This window comes from Seriola dumerili, unplaced genomic scaffold (assembly GCF_002260705.1).
Source record: "Seriola dumerili isolate Sdu_G_001 unplaced genomic scaffold, Sdu_1.0 BDQW01000161.1, whole genome shotgun sequence".
NCBI lineage: Eukaryota > Metazoa > Chordata > Actinopteri > Carangiformes > Carangidae > Seriola > Seriola dumerili.
Genome location: NW_019174416.1, coordinates 6,146,047 through 6,173,810, shown reverse-complemented (window position 1 = coordinate 6,173,810; position 27,764 = coordinate 6,146,047). Strand labels below are relative to the sequence as shown.

General features: G+C 39.6%; 1 protein-coding gene across 3 annotated transcripts in view; it reads left to right on the top strand.

The window, feature by feature from the left end:
* Positions 1 to 27,764, top strand: part of LOC111226586 (misshapen-like kinase 1) — a 66,453-nt gene that overhangs the window by 19,421 nt on the left and 19,268 nt on the right. Inside the window, exons 8-21 of one of the 3 annotated variants that reach the window (XM_022751815.1) lie at positions 1,613 to 1,667; positions 1,817 to 1,895; positions 4,236 to 4,408; positions 8,215 to 8,287; positions 9,035 to 9,155; positions 10,293 to 10,409; positions 10,871 to 11,005; positions 15,985 to 16,050; positions 19,656 to 19,979; positions 21,653 to 21,787; positions 22,110 to 22,241; positions 23,935 to 24,005; positions 25,250 to 25,329; positions 27,646 to 27,734. In XM_022751815.1, coding sequence (XP_022607536.1) covers positions 1,613 to 1,667; positions 1,817 to 1,895; positions 4,236 to 4,408; positions 8,215 to 8,287; positions 9,035 to 9,155; positions 10,293 to 10,409; positions 10,871 to 11,005; positions 15,985 to 16,050; positions 19,656 to 19,979; positions 21,653 to 21,787; positions 22,110 to 22,241; positions 23,935 to 24,005; positions 25,250 to 25,329; positions 27,646 to 27,734 — 1,650 coding nt within the window. The remainder of the gene's footprint in view (positions 1 to 1,612; positions 1,668 to 1,816; positions 1,896 to 4,235; positions 4,409 to 8,214; positions 8,288 to 9,034; positions 9,156 to 10,292; positions 10,410 to 10,870; positions 11,006 to 15,984; positions 16,051 to 19,655; positions 19,980 to 21,652; positions 21,788 to 22,109; positions 22,242 to 23,934; positions 24,006 to 25,249; positions 25,330 to 27,645; positions 27,735 to 27,764) is intronic. The other 2 variants (XM_022751816.1, XM_022751817.1) reach the window with 2 other exon arrangements.

Genomic DNA, 27,764 nt, shown 5'->3' with positions numbered 1-27,764 from the left:
TGTGAAAGTTCTTGTTCTTTATTATCAGTTAATGCAGACCATATGAGACTTCTGAAGCTACAAACTCAGACTAAACTAAACTAAAAATAAATGGTAATATTTTAATCCAGTGATCAAACAACCTCATACAACTAGGCAAACATGGAAGAGACAGCAGAGATTGGGATGAACTGTGCACACAGTACTGGGACAGTATTGAGTGTAGGTCACCTGTGTCACACAATCACTGTAGTTAAGCAGGTAATTCGGAAGAAAATAGACTTGAAGCGTAAAAATTTGCCTTGGGATGTGTGTAGACAGCTATATTGATTAAAATAGATGTTTTGTCAGATGCATGGAAGAAAGACAGAAATGCCTCCTGTGTAGACAGGCCGTCAGCCACATACAGTCAGATCACAAATCTGATTGCAACCCCTCTTTGTTTTCCTGGGATACATGCAAATCAGGGTCAGTCTTACTCCAGTTCAAAGGATGGTGGTAATGCATCTAAAGCTGTTTGCCAGACAAATAATATTGTTGGCAGTTTATCTACAGCAATAACAGTTTAGCTGGCATGACAGCTACAGTAACAACTATCCATAGCACAAACACATGGATGTCTCTCACAAACAAAATAAAGGTTTTGCTCATCTTCATAGGCTCACCATTACAGACAGGTGCTCTCTCCCCCTTGCAAATTGCATCCAGCAGTAAAATTTCAGTTTAAACGACTGATTTAATAACAATGATAATGACAATAAACTTTATTTGTACACACTGTAAAATTAAAATCATTTAAAACAACATAATTCAAATACACAACACCAAAAGAAAAAGCGAAACAAGACCAAGAACTTTTTATAAAAATGGGTTTTTAAGAGCTGGCTATCCTGAGTTCCACAGGCAGGCTGTCAGGAGGCGGCCAGGCAATCACCCTTGGTCACCAAGTGATTTAAGTGTAACTTCGGCTGCCATTATCACCGGAGGAAAGACACTATATAGGTTACACTGGCCAATTACATATATAGTTAAATTAAAGTAAAGATTATGTATATGCCTTGGACAGAGAGGATAGATAGAGTATGTCTTAGCTGAGGTTTCAATTCATCTTGAATGCCTCTTTAAAGCATTTACACCCCCTTTTTTGATATCCAGTAGCTGTTCAATCCACCAAAGACACATGAAATGACTAATTCTACAGTAAATGGTGTCTAGGCTTTCATCACCTTATATTCAGCAGAAAGATTTCCATCATTATACATGAAAGACTTTCATTACTCACAGAACATCCTTCAAGCAACTTTTTCATCAAAACGTTTCCATTCACCCATCCTGATTAGATATGTCATAGTTCACAGAAATGCGTATAAATGGAAATTTTCTTTTCTGGAAGTAATTACACAATGACTTTTGAAATCACTGAATCCAATTCTTTGTAAAATGCCAGGAGCTTGGCTTGAAGTCTTGGAAATTGTTTTTGTTATTCCTGGATCTACACTCTCACACTATGCACAAACTGATTTACTATTTGAATTAAAAGAGGACATCCAAAGTTTACAGGAAATGACTAGAGCTCAAGCTAAGCTTTGTGTGTGCACCAGTCTTAACCTTTTCCTGTCCCTCTCATTTTCAGAGTGACCTCTGGTCTTTAGGAATCACAGCTTTAGAGATGGCTGAAGGAGCCCCTCGTAAGTCAGAAATACATCTTCACATACACATATAAGTGACTTATGTTGTTAATAGATTGTTTATGTTTCCCAAATGTACTGTATTTCCTCATTTTAAATGTCTCTCTCTTTCTCTCTCTCCCTCTCTGACCCTCTGTCTTTTTTCCTAGCTCTATGTGACATGCATCCAATGAGAGCCCTGTTTTTAATTCCACGAAACCCTCCACCCAAACTGAAATCAAAGAAATGGTGAGCCTGTCTCTCACACACACACATATACACACAGCAGGATGTAGAGGGCAGTGTTTAGGTTTTCTCTTCTGAAAACACGGCTTGAAAGTGGTCTTTGTTGTGGGCTTTATGCCTCAGACAGTCAGCCATCAGATATCTTAACACTGTCCTCTCACGATGAAACAGAAAGCTCAAAGTCACAGGCCTGTCCAGACATACAAACAGAAGTGATTACACCTGAGGCTAATTGCATGAACAAAGTTATAAAATAACCCCTGAACACAGTAGTTTTTTTTTCTCAGTTTTGGTCTGAGTTATGTCTGATGCAACATGGTAAGGAAATTGTCCAGGGTCCAGGACTACCACAGTGACTGCCTACTGTTGAACATGGAGGTGCGAGTGGGCTCATATGGGACTGCGTGATTGCAGAAGGTTTAGGGGTAATGGCGCTATGAGTTCAAGTTTTATACCTAATTACTGACTGAAAAGGTGACTCCCAGTCTCAAGAAGACTTGCAGGAGAGTGAATTTCCAACATGACAATACATGGTAAACACAGCACAAATCACACAAGTTTTTAGAGGAAAAAAAACTGAAAACTTAAACATCAGATCTGTGCCCTCACTTAAATCCAATCTATAGAGTGTTTAAAATTGAAGGTAAAACAACAAAAGCCCACCAGCAAAGAGCAGCCGAAGAGACTGGTATCATTCATGCTCAGGAGGATTGAGTATGTCACCAAAAGTAAAGGTGGACTTTCAAAATGTTAAGAACATAGAAGAATGAAGGGTGTACTGACCTTTTTGCAGTTAAATATGGACCTTTCATTATAGTTTAATTAGTCAAACATTTCTGTTTGTCAAATGAATTGGCTTCATTCTTCTTGGGGTTTGGCTAAAAACAAATAAAATTATATTAAATAGTTAGGATTTGTAATTCCGTCACATTTAAGTGATATTGACCAGTTCTGTTCTACACTGTACATCGATGCTGCCATTTTTAATCTTAATAAATTAAGATTAATTCATCTCCTCTCCTCTCCTGTCCTCTTCTGTCCTCTCCTCTCCTCTCCTCTCCTCTCCTCTCCTCTCCTCTTGTCTTCATCCCCTCCCCTCTCCTCTTGAATATATAATGAATAAGCTTTTCAGACTGAATTTGTAGTTGAACTCATGCCCTCTTCCATTCAGTATTAATGCCATCAGAAAGACTAGTTCATAGGGCATCTTTTAATAGCTGCAACGGTCTGGGCTATGCAGAGCTTTTCAGCCCTCCTACCTCCAGGCCCCCCTAAGGCATCAGGCATCCTGAAAACTAAACAGCAACACATATTTCTTCCCTGTTTTTAATGAGTTTAGACTAGAGACAACACACCTCTCGAATGTTAGGAGCATTTTTGTACACAGACGTTTCCTGAGTAAAACTTAAACTCAACATGTTTGCAAGGATTTTCCTTGGTAGTGCCGCAACAAGTGATTACTAGCTGGCATACTCTCGGTGAGTTTAAAAAATATTTAATAATTTTGTGGCAGGTTATAGAGGATGATGTTGATTTGAATATGTTTGAACATGACACTGCATTACAATTCATTGTTGAAAGCTTGTCCTTTTTCTTTCATTAATGTGATTTTTCCTGCATATAGATTTACATGTGATCTTAGTTTTGTTTCTGGTTCTGAGTTTTATATTTGTGGATTGCACAAGTGTTGTTTATAATAATGGTCCGATTTTGCTAACATACCATTAGTAAAGAGATTATTTAATTGAAAATGACCAATCTTGTTAAATAAATGAGTTTAAGTTAAAAACAAAGGAGATTTTTCTGACCTTCATAAGGAGGTTTAGTCAGTAAAATTACCTACACCTATTTGTAGTGCAGGCATGTGTTTGTAGGTTATGTGTCAAATTGCTCCTCTGTCACGCCACTTCCCATTAGTCAGCTCAGGTTTATTTATATGCTGCGTTTTATCAAGACATTTTTACCACAGAGTCCTTTACAGATGACGAGCAGCAAAAACCAGATTAAACATGATAGTAAAAAGTGAGTGAAGTAAAATGCAGACTTGAGCTTAAAGTTATGATGTTTCAGTAACAGTTCTGAGCTGTTGAATCTTGGAAATAATGAATGTGGATTTAAAGAATTATATCTACTCATATTAATTTTACAATGAATGAGCAAGACTTTATAACATAAAGATGAACTGGGTACATGTTATCAAACCTAATTTAAAGGCTCTTAATATTTTCCTCGAATTAAAAGTACATTAAACAGATACCAAAAGAGTAGATTTTCATAACATTCAGTTTCATGGTAAGATTTTTTGTGTCTCCTTTCTTTCGCCCTCTTTCTCCATCTGTATAGGTCAAAGCGTTTTCTGTCCTTTGTCGATAACTGTCTGGTTAAGAACCATCTGCATCGACCCACCACTGACACCCTGCTGAGACACGCCTTCATCAGAGACCTGGCTAATGAGAGACAAGTTCGCATAATGCTAAAAGATCACCTGGATAGAACCAGGAAGAAGAGAGAGAAAGGTGAGCAGACATGAATGCAGTGCATATCAGTAACTGGTACAGCTTTTGGATAAATGCGGTGAGTTAAATCCTGTCTGCTGTTATAGTTTATCTTTTAGTTTTATCAAGACCAAACTCTGAACTCAGAGTTTTTTCATTCAAACGTTACATCAGGACTGGACTTACTAAAGGACTGGAATTGATTACAGTGATTCAGTAGTAATTCAGTTCTTGTATTAACAGCTGAATTATTCATGTGATCAATTATGTAGGCCGACACTCACTGACAGAGCCTGGTGAATTTTGCTGTGGGCCGGAGTCCTAATGGGAAACCTGTGCTGATATTGGCTATTTCATGCCATGTGTGTGTCAGTGTGGTGAAAAGGCAGCTCTGTGTAGGGGAAAGACTAGGGTGGTCGAACAAGGACTGCATTAAAAACCCATTAACACATACACATAGTCTGTCTAAAGAAAGTGAAGGAGAGAGTGTAGACAACCTGTGCTGATACTGTCAAGGCAGACAGAGATTTAGTCTAGATGGAGGTCATCATCTCTGCCCCACATTTTTAGAATTGTTTAGTTGTTTAAGAGGTCATTCACAGACAAGGAATACAATAAGTTCTTTGGATAACTAAAAGGATATCAGAAAATTTTACAAATAGGCAACTTGAGGTGGAATGAGGTAGGTTTGAGGCCACTTGTGTTTGAGGAAGAACTATCAGCACACTTGAGCTGAGAGAGAGCACCAGCTGCACTGATACCACAGCAGCTGCTTTGCTCAGGCTGTCACAAACACTGCATTTCTGCTAATTTATAGCACGCTGTTTATGGAAATGATTTATTATGCTAGTGTTACTGCACAGTTTACACAACGTCTTTTGCATATAATACATTATACTTCATATATTTCTAAAGTAAATCTACACTTTTTAACTCTTAAACCTGTTCAGTATTACTGCAGTACACTGAAACCAGAAAGAAAGTTTCAGGGAATAATATATGTTTATATTTACATCTCTAAAACTACAGTAGTTGATACACAAACACTGGCTAGACAACAGGTTTCCCTGCTGCGCTAATAAAGCTTTTGAATTTGAACTGTTCCAGTTATGCCAGATATTTTAATCAAACAGAATATGGAGAGAAGTGAGGAAGGGCGACAGTGAGATGGCAAGACAAAATGAACAAGAGAGTGAGAGAGGGAGAATGTTGGGTCAGGCCAAAAGGCTGTACATGTCCTGACCTTTCCTCTTCTTTTCTACATTCACTTGGGGCCATGTTTTACACAACACACACAGAAATAAAGGAGAAATAAAGGAGAGAGAAGAGAGAGTGAGGGATGGAAAAAGACAAAAAATGGGACAAACTAGGAGGGGGGGGGTGGAGAGACATACAGTATGAGAACAATTTATTCTCATCCTGTTCTGAAGATTCATTCTCCTCTGGATGAGTTGCATGTGCTGAATGTGTGATGCCAAGATGTGCAGTCAAACAGTGAGAAAAAGAGTTAGGGGCGGGGAAGAGAAGACAGAGATATTTATGACTTTGCTCTTCTCTTGTTCTCACATTGATATTCAAACAAAGCAAGAAATCCTTGTGTTGTCCTTTAGGTTTATTCATCTTCATTTGGCAAACTGAGAGACAGACGGGAAAGTGATAACAACAGAGAGAGAGAGAGAGAGAGAGAGAGCAGAGAGAGAAGCTGAGGGGAAGGAAGGAGGAAACAGAATGGCCATCTGGTTTTAATCTTCTGTTAGCTTATAAAAACACACTAATGACTGGTAGACTTTCTGCATCAGGCATGTGTTGTGTGTGTGTGTGTGTGTGTGTGTGCATGCGATGTGTACAAGACCAGATTTGCGTGTATATGTGTGTCTGTGTGCCCCTATGCCCCTCCAGAGTAATGAAATGCTGATAGTCTTAAGTGCATGTGGGAAAAACTCGCTGCTGCAGAAATAAGAGTGAAAAAAAAAAATTCAATGCTCCGGACATGATGCAAAAAGGATGTGTCATTTCAGCATACCCAAGAGTGTAGTTTGGACAAAGATGGCCTATGCTTTGGAAGATGAATCACTCAAAAAAAGGAAAAAAAAAATGCCCTCTTCCCGGTCAGCAGAAGTAGGCATCAACCCTCGAAATGCACTCTCCTCCTGCAGCTTTGGCCTAGAAAGACATAACATGAGCCAAACCCTTCAAACATGACATCACAGCAGCAGAGCAGAGATTTCCTCCATCCACTGCAAAAGTTGTAGTTCTTTCTGCTTTGGACAAACATACCTGTATTGTGTTACCTTTCAGCGTGTTGATGGCAACATACAGCATGTTGAGTAAATGTTCAAGTCAGCCCGTTTGCTACTTTCACATCATATGCTGGCCAAATGGCTGGCTGGGCCCATCTTCCTGGCCTGTGGACAAGAAGCCCCCCCACAGTCAAATTCAAGAATTCACTGTGTGAACAAAAAAGGTCCAATATGCATTTTAAGACATTATTTGCAGATGTCCAACTGCCTACACCAATGTGCATGTGTTATGGGTCCCATGGTAGGATGTGTATGCTGAAAGGAGAGAAACTTTTTTTTGGTGTATGTGTCGGATCAGGATTGAGATGATTCAGCATAGCTGTTCTGAAGCCACACTACAGTATAACAACTCTGTCCCATATGTCTTCCACGGAACAAGACTCTCATTTACTTTCTTATTGCCCAAGTTTGCCCACACTATACTTTCGTGTGGCTTTGATAATGACAAAATTGCTACTGGCAGTAGACGACGCAGAAACAAGATGGCAGGCATGGAGGAATCTTTAATGAAACAGTGGCTGCTTCAGAAAGTCAGTGAAGAATACCCACACCAGTGCTTACACATTAGAAGTGTTCACCAAAAGCTCCACCCATAACCATACAGTTCCTCCTCTCTGACAACACTGAGTGCATAATTTTACAGTAAATAACCTGCTAGCCTCACATACTGACATGCAGCTACTATTAACATGGACACCAGAGTGAAGTGGGACACATTCCACAAGTGCTGTGCAGCTGATGGACAACTACTCTTACATGTTCACACATTTAGAACCAATCTGATACGGCTATTAGAGCCATTACAGAAATAATTACTGAAATGATTAAGCCATTATCAAAATAGATGCCAGTTAGTTTTCTTTCAATCAGCTAAGTGATCATTCAGCTTATTGTTTCAGCTCTATCAGCTATTTAAACATTTTTAAAAGGGGGCAGTAAATGATCAAGTTTCCATTTCCATTGACCTTGTAAGGAGATACTGGATTTTTTGCTTTGAATGTCCCATATTTTACATTTTTCTTGTGTTTAATTTGAAGTTGTGATATCCATAAGAAGATATATTTGTGGTTTTAAGTACCGAAAACCATCTCAGTGTAGTTTAATAACCTCTCTCTCAGGCTTTGGCTGAGCCTCTCTTCTGATTGGCTGACTTTTTTTCTGAGTGATTGAATAAAAATATAGCAGATTTCAGGTGAACACTCAGAGGGACCAAATCATGCAAGCTTTGATAGTGGGTCAGGTTGGGCTGGGCTTGGGGCATGGCTTAGAGCGGCAATGTTTTTTTGTGACATCACAAAGTTACGGAAGTCCTGACGGCTCGTTTTAAGGCTCAGTTTCTGAATACAGATTGAACACTGAGCACTTTGATACTTTCTCAGTATTAATATAGGACCTAGACCTGCTTTGTGATTAAAATAAATTGGACAAGGAAATTTCACTTTCTTTAACATGGGACCTTTAATAACTTCATTTCAGAATATATTAACCCAATGTATTACTACTATTTTGTCTGTCTGTCTCTTTCAGAGGGTCCAGAGTATGAGTACAGTGGCAGTGAGGAAGAGGAGGATGAGGTCACAGAGGAAGAAGGAGAACCCAGGTAAAAGCCTTTTCATACTATACATGAATATTGTTTAAACATTTTGCCTGAACAGTTTATTGTCAAAGAAACACAGGAAACTGGGGCAGAGAAAGAGGGGTACGATATGCAACAAGCATCCCCTGGTTGGTAATCAAATATAGACATTGCAGTGCACTTAAACCATTCAACCACCAAACACCATGCGGCAGAAATGTTGTTGAAGACATTGATCGCTCACTTGTGTGGTGGAGAAATGATTAGAACCACAGCAGTTGGTGCAGATTTCCTTCTGCAGAAAGAAATGTTGATTTAGTGAACTTCTTCAGATGCACAGATTCAGTAATATGGTATCGAACATCCACGTTTGATGAATCCAGGTCAACATGGAAGCAGCATCTCAGTGATTTTTGAAAAATGTCTCATCGCTGTCATTATGAGTGTTTTGCTTATCGGTAGATTAACATTCATGTCACTATGAGAACTTTCCCTCTGCTTAAGTGCTCAGTACATTCATTGCTAATGAAGCACCACAGGGCATGTGTGTGTGTTTTTATTTTAATGGACAGATGCACTAGCCTCTGCTACTGTCCCTGGACATCAAACAGCAGATGGCACTAGGAGCTGAGCACTTTCTCCAAGGATGAGCTTTAAGAGTGTATTTGTGTAACTGTGCCCATTTTCCCTTAGTATTTCAGTACATAACTGTCTCCATTACTATCACTTACACCATTTCTCTCTCCCTCTCTCTCGCTCTCGCTCTCTCAGCTCCATAGTGAACGTTCCTGGTGAATGGACGTTGAGACGAGAGTTTCTCCGTTTACAGACAGAAGATCGTGAAGGAGGCAGAGAAGGAGGTCAACAAAGTGGGGGTCAACAAAGACAACAAGTAGGTTTCAATTTAATTCTCAAGCTTATCCACAATCATTCACCAAAAAACAAAACAAAATATAAAACACTGAAAAACAGTAAAATATTTAATGATAATGATAATAGTAATAATCATCATCATCATCGTCATCATAATTAACTAGAATTTATTATTAGAGACTACAAACAGGTTAAAATACATTTGATTGGATAAAAACATTACATTAATGATAATAAAATAACAGATAAAAAAAATGTAAATTAACAACATAGATACAATAAAATAAGTGAATACAATAGTAATAAGTTATGTCTATAAACCATACTTAATCAAAAGCTAGACTGAAGAGGTAGGCTTTAAGTTTTCATTGAAAGATTTCCACACTTCCAGCTGCTCTCAGGTCAGACTCAGGGCAAACTGTTCCAGCAGCTCAGAGCATACAAGTTAAAAGCTGCCTCACTGAAGGTTTTAGTTCTGCAGTTTGGAACAGCTAACAGACTGGAGCGGTATATCTCGGTGAAAGACCATGAGGTGCTTTAAAAACAAGTAAAAGAATTTTAAAATCAATACGGGAGCTGACAGGCAACCAATGTAAGGACTTTAAACCAGGGGTAATGTGTTCCCTCCTTCTGGTCCTGGCCAGCACTTGGGCTGCAGAATTCTGAATCAGCTGTGGCTGATTTCGATCCATTTTGTGTAGCGCAGATAGCAGAACATTACAGTAGTCAAGCCTGTGTGCATCAGTTTTTCTGTGTCACTTAGAGAGAGAAAAGGTCGCACTTCAGTAATATTTTTGAGGTGATAAAAGGCTTTGGAGGATTTGGAGACAAACCCCTCATGACCACACCAAGGTCTCTTGCTTGTTGGCTTCGGGTAAGTCCAAGGGAATTTAATTTCACAACCAATTTCTCTCTCTGAGTTTTAGAAGCTAAAATTTCAGTTTTATCTTGGTTGAGCTGTAAAAAGTTTTGTGACATCCAGACAAAGGGAATCAATTAATCCTAATCCTATCTAATCCTGTTTCACTCTCAGAAATTCACCATTGGTCTTGGGTTAACTCAATATATTTAACCCTTAAATCAAAGTGTGAAAAGCCTACTGTATAATTTTTATAATACAATAAAAAAATCGAATCGTATGTTAATTTATGTCCAGGCTTTACAGCAGCAGAGGCAGCAGTTGGTGGAGCAGGAACGATACAAGCAGCAGTTAGTGGCTGACAGGCAGAAGAGGATCCAACAACAACATGAGCAACGGCAAAAGTTAGAGGATGTAAGTACTGCTTATGCTTATGCTTTTTCTTCTGTATTGACTCAGCACTTATAGGTCAGTAAGTAGGTCAGATAAAATTAAAAATAAAATAAAACATTTTCAGAGGAAGAGAACATTTTTTTCGAAATTCACAAACATTTATCAACTACATCTTTACAAGAAAAATGTCACTGTCACGTTCCACTTGCTAAGTCACATCCTCACTCTGCTCACTAACTGCTCTGACAACATCTTCAGCCTTGGAAACTCTTATTTGTATGAATATTATGTGACCCACACTAACTATAACTGTTGAATTGAACTTATTTTCCATTGCAGGTTGTATTTCTTAAGAATATCAGCTATATGCTAAAATCCCTTTGTTGTAGTTCATGTTAATGTAAATTACCTTGTCTTGACTTATGTTTTTGTGCAGTTTGGTTTGTTTTTTTTATTACTGTTAATTTGTTTCCTGTTCCCAGCAACAGAGACGGCAGCTGACGGACTGTGCCTTTCAGTGGGCGGAGCTTCAAGAAATCTCTCTTGGGGAGGAGTCTGATCTCCATGACAACAGAGTCTTACTGGATGAGAGAAACAGGAGGAGTGACAGGAGAGCGGTAAAGATGAACTCCTGACTTTGTATTGGCTGTGACTAGACATGGCGATGACTTAGTAATGCAGTAATCCTAACCTTTAGGTTTTTGTATATTGAATTCCACTGCCTTGAATATTATTGGAAATAAAGAGAGGTTCAGAAATGTGGCCATATTTATAGCCACATTAGATGCTCTGGATGGTGCTGCTGCTCCGCCTGTCAGTCAGTCGGTCCAGCACTTTGGTCCAGGGGAAGACAAATCTGGTAGATGGTGATCACCTGACATTTTTCTACTACCATTAGTCAGAATCTCCAGTTGTTTAACACTTTGGTTTATGAAGACACCTCAAATACTTGCATCAAATGTTAGCATGTTAGCATGCTAAACATAATGTAAACAAAAACAGTTTCGTAAAGTACTGATTCTTCAGGACAGCATGAATTTTTTAGTTACCTATTTGCACATACAGCAGACATGCAGCATCATTATCATTCATTTGGAGTTGCATTTGTTTTCGCATTTCAAAAGCTCCTGAGGGAAATATCTGGTTCCTCAGCTGCTAAATGCTCCTCTTTGTTTACAAGCTAGCTGCTAACTGTGCCTATCTGCTGTTTGGTGCAGGGTAAGCCGCTCACTGTGATGGAAATGATGCTGATGAGGGCTGTCAGAGTGAAACAAACTGTTATGTTGCAGGTCATAAAAACCAAAACAATGTTGCCAAAAGACACTAAGGGTAACTGAGAGTTAGCTAATGACTGGTGGTGTCCCATTTCCCATTACACATCCATTGTTCATAGAAAAATATTGATCCAGTTTCTTCACAACGGACTGACTGTACTACAGCTACTTGATAACACTTATAAAAGCTGACATGAGAACTGAAACAGCATGTCATATATGAATGATAGGAGGCCTCAATAAATGTGTTTGAATCTAATTTATTTAACCAAAAACCCAAGTTATCCTCCAGAAGGAATACCTTGTGGCAGGTGAGTGTGTGCAACACTCAGGCTGCTTGTTTGTGTGTGTCTTAGGCTTTATCCATATTTGATGCTGCAGTGAGTTAACACATGAACTTGTAAGCTCAAGTTGTGTTTGATGCACGCTCCACTGATGTAGTGGTTGCACCTGTCAGCCTTTGTACCCAGGTGATAAAAACATTCTCTTCTGAATGCGGCAGACCAGAAGAGTTCTTTAAGGTCATATCTGTGCATTTTATAATTATGAACTGTTCAAAACAAAACTTTATGAGATGGAAAGTGACCTTTCAGACACATTTCCATCAACTTTAATCCCATCTCAAAACAAGAAACAGGAGCTTTCCTCTCATTTTGATAAATTTTACATCAGACAGGACTGTCGATATGCAGGTTCAGCTTGAATGCCAGCTTTCAGAATTAAATATATACTGTATATGAAAGAAGAGGTCATATATAGAGGCCATTTCACAGTACTTGATAGGTTTTGTACATGAGTTAGGGTTTGAAAAAGGTTAGAAATCTTTTTTTTTTTTTTGCTTCAGTGCTTCAGTTTCCAGTTAGAGGAGGGTATTTCAATTCTTTCAGTCTTTTACCTTGTGAAAACTTAATTTGGAACATCACACAAATTTGTGGGAAATTAAAAATCATTGTTTTGTGATAGCAGTAGACTTACAGAGCAACTCTTTAACAGTTATGTGGGTGTGTGTGTCTGTATGCATGCTTTTGACCAAGTATGCTGAGATAGGGTGAAGTGTCTCATAGCTCTCTCTACTATTGCTGATTCATTTTTTAGTCATTAATTTTAACACATGCTTGATGAATCTATCCCACACACCAGTGAGTTTCAATAGGCGTATATTAACACCATGGAGCAGGTTAGTGACTGTGATTTCTTCATGTAGAAGACACTGTGTTTCAATGCTATTAATATCTGTCTAGTTATATTATATGTCTATTTGGTGTGCTAACGTGTGTGTGGCAGAGAGCTATCTGTACGTGTTAGATTCTGATTACACAGATTGCCCCAAAGCCATTAAGTTCAGCTTGCGTAATGAATCTATCTGATGCTTCATTAAGTTCTAATGCATTTGCATTTAATTATGTGACAGATTCAGTGAGTGTGTGATGTGATGTCTTGTATTTTGTCAGACGAAGAGCTTGCCTGGGTGCAGGTTCTGGACTGATTCCTTCCAATCGGTTCACACATTGATTGATTTGGCAAGAATCGCATGTGTCTCAGTGGTGAGTTAGTGGCTTAAAGATTAGAGAAGTGGGTGAATGACTGTCGGGTTTGGATCTCCACACTGGTGGGGTGAAAGTAAATGATCAAGGATGAAATTACACAACTGTGTTAAAGACAACTACTCCCTTAACCACTTTGTTATCATTTGAGAAAGCAGGTAGTGTGACTTCCCTTTGACAGACTGACAGCCTGTCTACAGTATACCCTGCCGCAATGCATGCTGGGATAGGCTCTAGCCCCTTGCAACCCTCAACAGGATAAGTGAGTGTAGAAAAAAAATGGATGAGAGGGTAAGTCACAGTTTGAACTGCCTGCTACTGTAAACCTGCAACTCCACAGCTCGTGCACAGTTTTAAGATGAGGGACTGTTTTTGCTTGGTTTGCATTGTTTGTTAGCTCTGTTGTTACAGTCACATGAGTAAAACTACCCAAGGTTTACTGGTTATAACTTGTCAACAACTTGTTTACTCGTTCTAACTGTACTAGGATGTCCTTCTTATTCTATGCTTCTTTTTAATTATGAAATGAATACTTAAAAGGAGCTCAATTTTGTAGTGACAGTCGCGGCATGGCTCTAGTAATGGCAATGTCAATCAGTCAGACTGCCACTTAAGCTCATGCTGAAATACTACTGGATGGATTGGCGTGCAGTTTTGTACAGATATTCGTGGTCCCCAGAGGTTGAAGTTTAAAGACTTAAGTGATCCCCTGACTTTTCCTTCAGCACCACCACAAGACTGGCATTTGTGATTTTTAGTGAAGTATCTTGAAATTATCATGAAATTTGGCACAGATATCCTCTGACTTTTCATCTTGCACCACCAGCAGATTATTTGTGGAGACATTTGTGGTTTTGAGTGTAATGTCTCAAACATCGGATGGATTGCTGTGAAATTTGAGATCCCCCCCTCTGAATGATTTCCATCTACCACCATCATCATGTTTGAACTTTTAATTCCTCCATTACATGGGTTTATGTTGTGTTTAAGGCTAATTACGAAATGTTAGCATGCTAACACACAAAACTAAAATGATGCAAAAGGCTAAACATTATACCTGATCAATATCAACATGTTAGCATCAATATTTGGAGCATGTTAGCATGCTGACATAAAGTACCACTGTGCCCAAGTACACCTTCACAGAACTGCTAGTGTGCTTGTAAATTACTGTATTGCTTGTACTTGTTTTTCTGTGGGTGCTCTGAACCCGTAGCTGCACCAGCAGAGCAGCTCAGTGGCAAAATGTAGCACACTGTGGTTATAGTGGGCAACCCCCGGTGCAGGTTTGTGTGACTGCTTGAATTTAGGCAGGGGACTAAAATACATACATGTTCAGCAAAACTGTTCTCTGGATAAAACAAAAAGAAAAACCACCTGTAGCCCATTTATGATGACTTTGGTGTCAATTGTTCTCCTATATAGAAGTAAGAGTAATGTGAAGCAGAGGGGGGGGTATCTGGTATCTTTCATCTGTAGAATGACATCCTGACTTCTCGGTAAAGATTTTTTTCTCAGGGGTCAATGTCATGCTAGATCATTTGTAATGACATAGTGTTGCTATATGACCTTTATAACAAGATTTGCTGTTGTGCTGTTGTATGTAGAGATTATTATTAATTATAATAACAATAGACAGAAGTCCAATTAAAATGCTTGCATTCCTACAAACATTGCTGACAACATTTAATTGCTACAAATTAGTTACATAATAAAACATGTACATAGCATTCACATGAATAATTAAAAAGATAATTTTGTTTAATTAAAACACTTGGAGGCCATGATGGAAACTATGATAATCCGTTTTACACCTGCAGCACTGACAGACCACATTACCCACAAACCATGTGCCTTCCTGTTGCCAAGAGGGTTTTGTGACATATTTGAATTGAGTATTTGTTTGTTTGTTGCATGCAAGATGATGATTGTGGGTCCCTTTACTCACTGTGCAACATTTATCAGGTGATAGATGTCAAGTACATTGACTATTATTCGTTTCAGTTCTGGGTTGAGCTTCTGCGTGAATGGTAACCATGGATTATTTCTCAGAGGGCACATTAGTTTGTTATCAAATGTACAAATTTCACCATGGAAGCTTTGTCATCCAGTTAAGCTGCCATTTCAGCTTAAGCACTGTTGAATGTGACCCTTCAGATCCAAGCTGAGTAAACACAATTTAAAGGCAATGGTGCAACCACTGCAAATATTTAAATAGAGTAGGTTCAATTAAAAATTGTAAATGTAAAAATATCCAGTTTGGACTATTTGGACATAGAAGGATTCTCCAGGAGAAATTCAAAAAGAGGTCATAATGAAATATTTAGTTGAGGGCGTTGGCTAAAAGCTCCATGCCATCTTGCACACTCTGAATATTTTAGCTCCCACCTCTCAGAATTCTGCTCAAGACCTTAGCGTACCCTAATTAAAGTAAGCCTGCATTTGTGTGTGTGTGTGTGTGTGTGTGGGGGGGGGGGGGGGGGGTTGGTTGGTGTGTGTATTTGCTTATCTATTCTTGTGAGGACCTTGCAACAATACAAAAATGTGCAACACGATGATTGTGGAGTTTGAATTAAGGTGAAATTTAGTTGTTAGGGTTAAATAAAAAGTCATCAAAGTCATCAAATATACTGGGAATATACTGGGCATCTTTATTCAACCATGTGGCTGTCTGTTTTCAACCATGTGTGTGTGTGTCTGTGCGTGTGCGTGTGCGTGCGTGCGTGTGTGTGTGTGTGTGTGTGTGTGTGTGTGTGTGTGTGTGTGTGTGCTGAGCAGGACCAGGCAGGCAGAAAGCGGAGTGCCGATGTGTCAGTAAGGCCTCTGGACTCCACAGCAGAGCAGGTAACAAACCTTCCCTCTATATCTTTTCACTTACTTGTCATTAACTCCTTAGTCTTCAATATGAATGAGAGCAGGTGGAATTTCCTGTGAACGTAGGCTGACTCTTACTGTGGCTGATAGCTTTGGTCAGTGACGACACATTGTGTGGGAGTTTCGATGTGTGAAGTGGGCTCGTGTCAGCAAATAGCAAACCTATCAGGAGGATTAGATTTATTTCTCTCTTTCTTTCTTGACCTAATTTCCGACATCATTTGTTGCCTGTTTTTCTGTTTTTTTCACTAACTTATCAAGGAACAGTGTGTGCTTGTGTGTAGATATCATATGTGTTTGCATTGTCTTGCAATGTCTTAATGAGTGAGAAAAAGACGTACAGCTACAAAAGGTTAATCAATAAAAGGATGATTAGTTGATAGACAAACTCTCTCTTGTTCCATTTTCTTTTGTCTTAAATGATAAGACGCTCAGTATTTCAGGTTTTGGACTGTTGGACATTGACAGACATCACCTGGAGCTGTAGGACTTTGTGATGGACATTTTTCAGTATTTTCAGATATTTTACCGATCAAATGATTAATGGATTATTGGAAAAATATTGTGCTGAGAGAGAGAGAGAGAGAGAGAGAGAGTAGTTAACTGGTGTTGTTTGTGTGTGGCTCCTAGTAAGAAGGAAGAATTGAAAGACTGAGGGCAGGTAAAGAGGAGGATTATAAGACACAGGAGAGGAGTAAGGAAGAGAACAAAAAGGGAAAACATAATAAATTGTCCCGGAGTGTCTGTGATTTATGCTGCATGTGCATTAAAATGATAAAGAAAGACACCTTGTTTCATTCATGCACTGCCTGACACCACTGGTGGAGCTTCATCATTTTGAAGTTCTCAATCACAGAGACAGTGAAAGATTAGAGGTTTTAATTCTATATTTGTGTGAGACTCCATTAAGGATTCAGAGAGACAACAGTGAAATACACTGCACTGCACCACTAGTGTCACATTCTGACAAGCTTTTAGGCCAATGCTTATCACAGCATGGCATCACTGTTGTTTTAAAGCCTTCCCTCTCCATCTCTCCCCCTCTCTTCTATCTCTGCTGATCCCAGCATGCCTCCTCCGTCCTTTCCTCACTTGTTTCCTCTTTTCATCACTCCCTCCATCGTTCACAGCGTGGAGCCTCTTTCATTTTTAGAATCTCTCTTTCAACTTGTCTCTCAGTTTTTCTTCTAAAATGTTACTATCTAATCTCAGTAGGGGTTTCAGAAATACAAATTCACCAAACATGTCTCTTTTCACTCTCACTGTTACTTCTCTATTTCTGAAAACACTTTCTCTGTTTCTCTTATCTGCCCCCGAAAGTCCCTCATCTCTCTGCCCTGATGTTGTTGTGATTCTCTGTATAATGAGGGCAGCTCTTGACTTTTGCTTGATAGTCATAGATACACAGATGGATACATGGGTATATTTTTGTGCAACTGTGACAATCACAAAGATTTTTTTAAGATGCCAATTAATTCCTCTTATTTTTGTCTTAGATATGCAGTAATGCTGGTCAGCTACTGTAACTTAACATAGTTAACTGAATCTGAAGTCTGTTAGACTTTCCTGAGGTTAGTCATGCCAGCTTTGACATATTGAGCTGTTTCAGTTGTCAACACACCATACATTATTAAGACATCCTTTCACTGGCACTGCTCATGGAGACATTTGACATTTGGCTCCTCGTTTTAATTTGAACTGCCATCATAGATTTTTATGTACATTATATAAATATTTATCAGCTTTAATATCAGTGTGTTTCACATGAGATAAGAATTATAGGATTTATGCTTACATTAAATATGAGATGGACTAATTTGGGAATTAGACCATATTTCACTTTCAGAGTTTAGCCTCTTAATTGTGGTGCAAGTTACTAAATAGAGCAGCTTGGCATTTTTATTCAGTAAACGTTCTTCAGTGGTGAGTTGGGTGGTGAAGTGCAGATCGCTGACATGGATTGTTTCCTAACATTGCTGTGAAAATAGAGCTTGCACAAAGAAAGCTAATGTGTTGGTGGAAAGATATGTTGAGTATTTCAGTTCAGTGTGTATCCTATATTGTCCTCTCATTCTCAAGAAAACATCATTAAATCTCAGGTGGTTTCCCTTGTATGGGAGCAATCATATAAATCTAACCTCAAGAAGCCATCATGGGCCAGGGTGGCCCACCACTATTTCTCTGTTCTACTGGTTTGGGAGGAATTACACAGCAGTGTGTTGGAGTGTGTGTGTGTGTGTGTGTGTGTGTTTCTGTGTGAACTTCCTGGATGTGTGAAAGTAGTATAGTCTTCACACTGCTGCCCAGAGTAATCATCTGTATAATACACTGCAATACGGTTTCATGTATTTATATATCTTTCGTTTATTTTTATGTGGCTAGCCTCAGCGCAAATCAAACCCAAAGGCCCACTGTGTCATTTTATATTCATCCTTGCTGAGCTGTGTAGGCAAACCCAGAGCTCTGTCTGCACAAACTTCAAGTAATTTTATGACTAATGTACAGAAAAGCAGCGTCTGTGAAAAATCTTTGTCCTCCAGCCAATATAAAATGTCTATTGGTTCTGTTTAAGAAAAGACATTGTAAGATGGCTGTAACTTCAAGGAAATCAGCTGGGAGATCTGTATATGACACTAGTGGCTCTTTACTTGCGCTTTTATCATATTTACTCTGGAAGAAGTAGTGCTTGCAAAACAGATTCTCAAGTCAGAGAGCCACCTGCTGTCATATGTCCAAGCTTCTGTGCCAGAACTAGACTGATTGCTATTTTATGAGTGTTTTCATGTGTTTGTCTAATGTTTTTACACTAAAGATGTGAATCAGATCAGCTTCTTTCTTACTGTGTGTGCTTTTTTGTATGTATGACACAACCCGCTAGATAATATGCTTGATGAGGTTTTCATGCAACAGCTATGGCTTGTCTTGTCAGTGTCTACAGAACCTGGGAGTGACTGTTTTGTAGCATGTAGCACAACATTCAATTGATTTGCGTTGAAAACTTGTTTCATGTACACTTATATTCACTCTTATTATCACTGCCAGTTGTTTCTTAATTGGAACATCTGAAATATCATAACAACTTACTCCCTGTAGTTTTAATTAAGCTATTATGTCATTTTACCATATCAAAATGCCAATCTAAGTATTTTAAGTATGTTGTTTATAAAAAAGTTAACTCAAAATTGTAATTAAAGCTAATCAATAATCTTGCAAGAGGGGCAGAAATCAGTTGAAAATGACACTCATGTTGTAATAATAGGCCATTGTCTTGTGGATTTGTCGATTCAAAGATTGAGGATGTAACTCCAGACTGTGACTTATGAGATACATCATCATATGCCCCAACATCCTGAAAAAAAGTCTAAAATTGTCTTAAGTTGACTAATCACAGGTTACAGGTTACAGGTATTATATTTTTGGATTTCCAATAACATGTCTCAAGGTTCCCTCTTCAATAAGTTGTAAACCTTGTACACTATAACCTCACAATACACTATACATGTATCTTATTTCATATGAGCACTCCCAGGCTCCAAGGTTTGTTTCTATATGTGCTTTTCATGTGTGCTACATAGAGAGCCGTGGCTCCAAAGCAGCTGCTTCAGAATAAGACCCAGCACTCCCAGCCTCAGCCTCTGGCCCAGCATCAGCAGCCCTCATCGGGCAGAAGATCCCACCGCACCCTGCCCAAGGACCAAACCCAGCTCCTGTCGCTGCAGCACGACCACAGACACAGGGAGAGAGAGAGGGAAAGAGAGAGACAGAGGCAGAGGGAAAAGCCTGTGGCAGCTGTCCAGAGGCTAACACCTAATAGTGGGAACACAGCTGCTACTGCTGCTACTGCTGCTGCTGTGTCTGCTTCCTCGCCCAGTCGCCCTGCAAACAGCCAGCGCTCAGTGGTAAAACCCCGCCTTCCTCAGCCATCTAGCACCTTTAATCGCCCTGACATCCCACTTCTTTCACTCTATCTCACCCTCCTCACCTTCACTAAGTTTTTTTTCTCAGTCAGTTTTAGCGTGTTTAGTTCCTTTTGCCCCCTCTCTCACCTTCCCATAATTTTTCCTTACTTGGTTTGTCCCTGTCATCCTTATCTCAGGTAATAGACCTCTTTCATCTAAAGGTCACAAAAGTCTGGAGAAAGTAAGCAAAATGTTTGGTAGACACAGTTCAAACGAATAAGTCAAGGAGCAAGTGAGGTCAAAGTCTGCCAGCAAGGATTTTTCTACCTGTGTGACAACTCTGAAAACTCAACTGAAACAGTTTTTGCTGTGAAGGTGTAACAATTTTATCGAGTTCATGTTTTTTTTTTTCTCCATATAAAAGCAACATGTCATCTGCTGACTTTTTGTGTAGGGTGATAACATGAGGTTAATACCCTTTATTCTTAGAACAGTAGCTAAACCACAAAGGGAACATGAACAGGAAACAGACCCAAGGTGTCATTTCTTGACATTTTCAAACAGCCAATTTTTTGTTTTGTTTTTTTGTTTTTTTGTTTTTTTTTCACAAGACTTGCTTCAGAACTGTGTTAAGTTCAACAAACAGATTATGCTGACTCCAGATGGTTATTTCCCATCTTTCGTCTCCCTTCTAACTTCTCTTTAGAGAAATTTAAGCTGCTTTCAGATGATCTGCATCAAAGCGCTAGAAATTACACAAAACTTTTGATGCTGGGGATGTTGATGTCTGACGTAGCAACAATTGTGCAGTACATCTGGAAATGGGAACTTCTAAGAAAAACACTGAAATGTAATGTTTGTTTATGTGTCACTGACGGATTAGTGGCACTCTTCTCCTGTCTGGGCCAGTATGTATACAAACTTCTTTGAAATCTTTACTAAACTCTGACATAAAAGTTACTTTTGTAAGTTTTGTATAAAGTAGTTGAAAGTAACTTTTAAAACCGTTTTGAAGTGTCATTCTTAAGTGCATACTGCAGGGACTACTGCTAAGTGTTGTAAAATAAGGACTGCAATCATGTCTACCCACAATGCCCTCCCTAAAGCATTCAACCAGCCAGTGGCAGGCCTCCAAAAGTGATGTGTCATGGCTGCATCACATTAATCATCCCAGTTTCATGCACACTTTGTCACGATTAAGACTAACTTTATTCAAGATTATATATGCTTCAGTGTATTGTAACATGCGAGTAGAAAGCTTATACAGGATATATCCCCTAAGTTATGTTGATGAATTGAACATCTGCTATTTGGGATATTAAAATCTTAAATGTTCTAAATGGAAAACATCAATCTAATTTGTCATTTCTATGTCAGTTTATTGTTCATTGTCTCTCAGAGTCACCAGAATTTATGTATTTCAGCTAATGTAGTAATTTTTGCTTTTTATGGTTGATATAAATGTGTTTCCTGCTTGTGTTGATGCATTTATATGTAACGTGCTATTATGTCTTTAGATGTGGTTGAGTATGTTTTGTACTGAATGCCAGTGTTGATCCCATTTAGATTACCTGACTAAGTGTAGGACTAAGTCAATCTTTATATGGGTCAACACACACACACATTCATAGCACACACAAATCAATTAGTCTTACATGCGTTTACTGTTTTAGATGGACTTCCAGGAATCAAACTTAGCCAGGCTGCTTTTGGCTGCTGGTCTTCCCAGCCAGATGCACTCCAGGCTGGGCTCTGGCAGCAGCTCTAGTCCTTGTACCCCAGCCATGCAGAGAGCTCACATCAACCAGGTATATCGATCATATCACATCACACCTACACACTCTTTACTTTGAATATTGTACCCTGCTTACTTCTACTTTGTGCTGTTTATTTTTTCCTATATTTTAAGGTCTTTTTGTATCCATGTATTCTATTCTTTTCTATTCCCCCTTGAGTGAGAATGTTTTTTCCCATCGTCCCATTTTTGGGCACATTTCCATTTTTATTATTACTACTCAAAAATACTCTAGATTCATCTTTCCTGGCATTGTAGTTATTTTGGTGATGTGGCTAAAAGCGTTAATGCATACTTGTGATTTACCGTCACAAATAACCATTTTATTTTCCCAGAATGCCAATCTACGCTCTAGTCGAGACGCCCCTCACAGCAGCTCTATGTCAGATATGGCCATTTCCCCGTTGTCTCCATTTTCCTCCATGTCCCAAACTGATGATGTCTTCTGGGACTGCACACCACCTAAAGTGAGTAACAACGGTCCCTTTAACTCCTGGGTAACACATTAGGTTACAGGGCGGCAGGTTAGATGGCTATCTGATGTGTGTTTTTGTTTTCCTGGTTGCCACTGAAAAGGGAACTTCTTGTTATTGTCATGCCAGTCACAGGATGTATCCTGCATCACATGAGTTTGGCATAAAGTGTTTATGTGTGTTAAGCATCCTGTATTCTGGTCATACCAAGCTAAGGAAGTGGTGCACACAGCACGGGGTTGGCATACTGTTGATGTATGTTTGTGTTTTGCCTCGAGGCTTGTTATGAAGTGCCTCTAACTAAAACTATCTCTGTGATAATCATAAATGCACCTCGCATGCTCCAAAACAGATCATTCACTTTCTCTCTCCCTCTAGTGTCATTGCTCGCCTACTAGGTATTTAACTAAGGGAATATGCTGTTAGGTGTATTTACAAACTGAACACCATATGGAGTTGATAGAACAACTAATAACTACAGAAGAGGAGGGAGGGGAGGGGAGCCCAGTAAAGCTGTCTGTTTGCTATGTTGTTGAGCTAACATGAGGCCATATGGAGTCGATAGAGCAGTTAATAACTCACTACTCTCTCCTGTGACTGCACTGTGGTGACTGGAGCTGCTATGCTAAGACACTGGAGTGGACTTTAAAATGGTTAACTTTTGGGAGGCTTACAGCACAATAGAATCTGACACTAATGTGATATAGCACTGCCATGCATTTTAGGATTTTTACAGCTGTCTGAGTTCAACTGAAAAGTCTTATGCTCAAGCTTTGCTGATTTTGTTTTGTAGTCCTCAACAAGCACTGATTTTAAAAACATCCCCATAAGCTTTGTGTGTGTGTGCTGCAATAGAAGACAGGAAACAACAAACACCAAGATCGGCATTGGTGTGTGTGTGCGTGCGTGTGTGCGTGCGTGCGTGCGTGCGTGCGTGCGTGCGTGCGTGCGTGTGTTCAGGGAAGCCAGATGCAGGATGTGGGCAACTTGTCAGAGGATGATAGGTATTCCTGCATCTCTCTTCCTGCTCTGCTGGGTGTGTCTTCCTCTCTGAAACTGGGTCATATGACCCAGGAGATGAGAGGTTGAAAGGTCACCAGCTGGTTGGTAGAGCAGAGTTTGAGAAGAATCAGATGTTGAAAAAATCCACTTTAAACAAAACAATACTTTGCAGTACTTACACTGAGTGATATACTGCAGTATTGATTTCACAATGCAGCTCTTGCCATATCATGAATGCAAGGCTGTTGAACAAGTTTGAGAAATCTCCCTGACTCAGATGATATTTCCACACCATATGTAAGATTCGGATGTGGTTTTGAAGAGCTTAAAGCATTAACCCTGAAATGTTAAGCCATGTTAAAAAATAGTGAAGCCAAATGGTCTCATTAGATTCCCAGTAATAAATATCTCCCAATGGGTTATTAAAGATTTTATTGCACTTCACTCTACAGTTTTTCAGGCACTGTAGAAGTTGTTGTACATAAAGCTTTCATAACTGCAGAAACCTCCCTATAATTAGCCAAGACCCTGCTGGGCTAGACACGAAATCCTTGTAAAGAGCTCTTTCAAACCTATGAAAAGCAAAACAAGCAATGAGGACCACCAGGAGACTGCCATCTTTGTGTATTCATTAACCACATGTTTTTATGGAGTCTGATAAATTGATTGTTCTTCTGCCCTCCAGGTCCCAGAACGCACTACCTCTAAGTTTTACTGTAGAGAGCTGGTGATGGGGCACAAGAGGGCCGCTTCGAGGTACAGCACGACTACACTGCATTCACACTACACACATTACACAGAGGCATGTGACTTTTATGAAAGTTGCTTCATGTTTTGTATTTACATAAGCAGTGATTCGGTGTTGCTGTATGTCATGAACAACGTTTGATCCTTAAAACTGCTCTTAATTAACAATGTGAAAAGTGTCACTTACAGAATCAAACCTACATAGAATTATCACTCAACTGTGCAGTTCCTTTCAGCTCTGTGCAGCTTTTTAGTGTCTTATCATTGCTTTAGTTTCCCAGCCCACAACTAAACAGTTTTCGTCACTGCTCTCATCAGTCTCGTTTCCAGCCACACAGGCAGCTGATAAATTCTGATGAACCCAAAATACACTCCCTGTCCAGCACTAAATGACAAACAGATAAAATTAGCAACTAGCTGGTGCACGTAGTGGAGAATTTAGCAGCTAAAGAGCCAGATGTTGTTATGTTTCTCCTCTGTCTTTTGTGTAAATGGACAATATCAAAAGATCTGTACACATGATGTTTAATGCAGTCTTTATTGGAGTTTGACAATAATTAGTTTCACTTACAACATTGTTGAGCTTTGGTTCATCGGTGTATTCAAATAAACCTCATTGCACTCCTGTAGTTTTACATCTCCTACCAGTTGGTCTGCTCATAACACATTATTTCCACTGGCTCACACTCTATGTTTTATATACTTAACTACAGAACAGTGTTACAACAGTGAGGTGCTTCTTGACTTTGGGAGCACGCACAAGCAAATTCAAACTGAGCATCAGCTGAGCTGGTAGCCTAAAGCTGCAATTATGTAAACATAGCTTAGCATTATTAAGATATAAAACATCTGTCTGTGTTTAAATTGGAAACGAGAGATGCCTAAATAACATTAGTGTTTGTAATCTCCGGTATTGTAACCATGCTGTGAGCAAAGCCATTTTTTCAGCCAGAGTGAGCCTTAGTTATTGTGAGAGTTTATATCACACAGCAACTCAGCATACTGGCATATACCATTAGAGAACAATTGGTCATGGGTAAATCAGATTAGTTTAGCTGAGATGATTATTTTCGATTAGATGAAACTAATGGTGAGGAAATTGGGTCATTGTGAAGTAAACGAAGCGTGAAGGATATACTCAAGATTATAATGTATAGTAGTCTTGATCGCAATTTTAATTCATACTTTACCTCTAGTTTTTTACACTCCACTTGTGTCACTCTGTCTGTGTGTGTCTCTCTCTCTCCATCTAGTGGCAGTCCAGTGTCTCCGGCAGACAAAAGTGGAAGGTCTGTGTCTCATGGATGCTCCTCCACCAGCAGCAACCACCCAGGTCTGTGCAGCCTTAACTCATCACCTTTCTATGCTTAGTCGCAAGCTGTTGTATGAAGTTCTGTATGAACAGTAAACCCAAACCCCAAAAAGTACAGGTTCTTCAACTCTGGTGAAAAGTGGATAGTTGTGTCATCTCGTGGTCTTCCAAATAACCTTAGTCTGACTTTGTTTTAATGAGCTGGCTCTCAGGATTAGAGACTTATTTCTCTGTTTCAGTTGCTGCATGACAAGAATGAGAAACTACATTGTCATTGTCAAAATGAAACTGACATCAACTCTTACTATACAGACACTAATGATGGTAGTCCTAGCATATATGTTCTTCCTCTCTATGATAAAAGAGTCAAGATGGGGGCACCATGGTGGCTCACCTGGTAGAGCGCATACCATTAAGGCTTAGTCCAGCCCGAGGCCCCTCTCTGTCTCTCACTGCAGCTATTGTAATAAAGGCAAAAACTGTCCAAAAAATATAACGGTCAAGATCCAAAAGTAATAGTGTAAATGTTATTTTTGTGATGATTATTTGGCTATTTAATTGGTTTATTTTGTTTTTGACTGGTATGAGCGCTGTTATTGTCTGCTGTAGTTCACACCTCATTTTCTCTCATGCATCATCATGTGTGTGAACTTAACCGTTAAGTCACTGGTTTCTGGTTCAGCCCACACACCCCAAACACACATATGCCAAGCGAGCACACATACACCCCACACCCTTAACAATATCCTCATAAACAGACGCATATAGTTATACCAGCCTCACCACGAACTTCACACACAGTGCATACACTTACTGTAAAGTAGCGAGAGCACAGGGGAATGCGTTCAAAGCTTGTCCTCTCTACCTGTGTGTCTAGAGAGAGAAGAAATCTCTCATCTATTTCAAAGCTCTTCTCTCTGTGGCCTCTGTGTGTGGCAGCAAGAACACTGCTCCTGCACCTACTGGGAGAAGTGGAGAGAAGAGAGGAGGATGGGGGAGAATATGTTTTTAAAGTTGCCCTCTGTGTGTAGTTATGAGGGAACAACTTTTGATGCCTCCCACTCAGCTGCTCGTGCTGCTGGCCTCAGTCGTCTTTGTTTGGTGCCACAGATCAGAGATTCTCCAAGAGACTCAAACAGCTTCACTGTGGTAAAAAAGCCTTTTATCTGCAACTGAGAAAAGGCTGCTTTCCTCTTTGAACCATGTTGTTCTAGGTAAGCCTATTTGTGGCATTAATATTTGATTAGGGGGACAAGGGATTGGTATCTTCTGTCTGTCCTGCTAGTCCCGATGTTTGTCAAAATTTTGACTGTATTTCCCATAGAAATCCATTTGCTTTGTGCAACAAAGATGTTGCTTCTTTTCATCTAACCTTCTCACACTTTGCCACTGCCACAAACTCCAGGTATGTGGTGGAGAAACAGTCCCTTTTCCTGTTTTGTGGCACATTTTTCTGCTCAAAACCGTTGAAGACAGCATGCCAGCACCAACAGATGATAATAATTAGGCTGCCATGTAGTGGCCAGCAAATCCATGTGTCAAAACATTGAAGTTGCTCTAATCAATATTTTTATGTTAATAATGGATCAAATTATTATGTGTCATTTGGAGAGCGGCTGAAAGCAGCAAAGTCACTGAATTATCACCAAACTCTGCATTTCCTTTCACCACTGAGGAAGTTTATTGCATCTTTAAGCTCATTGTGGTGAGTGGAGGGAGGGGTGGGGGGAAGTCTATTTTCAACTCTACTGTCTTGGGAGTGTTGCTGTAATAGCTGCTCCAGGATGTTAGTCATGCCACTTCCTGTCTGATGAGTCTGATCTGGAATGGGGACAGATCTGTATACAGAGTTGTGTCATGTGCAAACTTGAGGCTCAGGCACAGTCGGCTAGGAGAGCCTGGTGTGGAGGAGCTCTGGCACAATTGTATTAAATAATGAGCTAAAGCCAACAAACAAGATCCTGGCAGAGGTTCAGCGGCTGTCCAGATACTGGAGGATGAAGTGCAGTCCTGGACTGACTATGTCAACAACTGTCCACTGTTAGCCCGACCTGCAAACTGATTGGGGTCCATAGGCTCTACTCTAGGCGCTAGAGGGCCGCCACTTCAGAATAACTCCACAATTACTGATTCTGGCTTTAAAGCAATCTAACCTACACAATGTATGAATCCATGTAGAGGCTAGCAAAGGTTGCCATTTTTGATCATGGTAATGACACCTTTCACCACTGATCTCAATCTGGTAGGGGATCAATGTTTTGCCTAACCCCACCCAGTTTCTATATCTCACTGTATAGCTGCTACTAATATCAGTACGGCCGTGTATGTGTGTTATAGGTTACTTCAAGCTCGAGAGTCCTCTTCTACAGCACCGTCTGCAACAGTACAGGAACACACAAGAAAACGTAACCAGTGGGCACACACAGGTAAATTGATTTTCACAGCTATGACCAAAT